This window comes from Vairimorpha ceranae (genome assembly GCF_000988165.1).
Source record: "Vairimorpha ceranae strain PA08 1199 chromosome Unknown NODE_408, whole genome shotgun sequence".
Classification (NCBI taxonomy): Eukaryota; Fungi; Microsporidia; family Nosematidae; genus Vairimorpha; species Vairimorpha ceranae.
In genome coordinates, this window is record NW_020169703.1 from 1 (window position 1) to 1,233 (window position 1,233).

Here is a 1,233-nt window from a genome sequence, read left to right on the forward strand (position 1 = left end):
TATAACAAGTATATAAGTGTAATTGTTTTTGCCCTTATGTTAATAATCACTACTATATATCCATTAATATTTACTACGCAAACTAAAGCCACAGATAATAGTTTAAATAGTGATTTACTGTTGTGTAACAATATTACAAGACTTAATGAATTGTGTTTAAATGATGATGAATGTGGAAGAATAAAAGATACAGATGTTACCACAGAGGAGGGTGTACGCACAAAAATGCAAAAGAGGTCTAATTCAGATACGTTGTTAGTTGAGAAAAAAACTAGAAAACGACATTCTAAAAGTGAAGATGAACGAAAGAATTTGAGGAAAAAAAGAAGAAGGAATGAAATAGAAGAAAAAAATATTTTTTTTAATAAGCATTTTTTTTGCAAAATAAAAACAAAACCAGATCATATCTATACGTGTGCTTTAAAGAAGGTCTCAGCTTTATTTTTTGAAATATTTAGTAACAACGCCATAATTAGAGAAAAAGCTTTACAACTAATGAAGAAAAAAGAAAATTTTTCAAAAAGATTTTCGCAAGAAAAATATTTTTATTTTGTAATGAGATTTATACTTAAAAAGGGTTTTTTAAAAACAAACGACCCATCTACATTGTTCTTAAAAACTCTTGCATTTCATACGTACACGTACATTCAATTAATTAGCTTAAGTAGAATTTTTGATGATGATATGTCGTGTCCTGCTGCAATATATAATTTTGTAAATTGCGCCTTAGATATTAAATTTAATAAGAAATGTAATTGGAAAATTGATCAATTATTAGTTTTTAAGAACTACGATATCAGGAAATTGCTTACTTATTCTTTAGTTAAAGACAGAATTACTAAAAAAGATTTTGAAATGTGTTATAGGTAAAAGTGTTACGTGTTGATAATAAATGATTCTAATCAATTATTTACATCAACATTTACAAACAGTTCTTATATCTAACCTTCTATATTGTATAATGCAACAGTCTTTCCTGAGGCATTATAAAGGTCTTTATATTAACATGACCAGCTATCATTTTATTTAAAAAAATATATTTGATAATATCATACTACAATAAGAAGTTAAATAAAGTTCTCAACCCATATTTTAATATAAAGCATAAGTATAATATAACAATTTTTAAATGCAAAGCAAAGAGACGACGATATGTGAATCAAGACATTGCTTAAGAATATCAAAAACAGTATAAAGAACATAGTTCCGGGCGATTAGTTTTGTATATAATAT

At 25.8% G+C, this 1,233-nt stretch overlaps 1 protein-coding gene across 1 annotated transcript; it reads left to right on the forward strand.

The window, feature by feature from the left end:
* Positions 1-870, forward strand: AAJ76_4080001 (hypothetical protein; the record flags this gene model as incomplete). The annotated part of the gene is made up of 1 exon (XM_024475574.1): positions 1-870. A coding segment is annotated over one exon (870 nt), but the record flags the coding sequence as incomplete, so codon positions are not given.
* Positions 871-1,233: the final 363 nt, after the last annotated feature.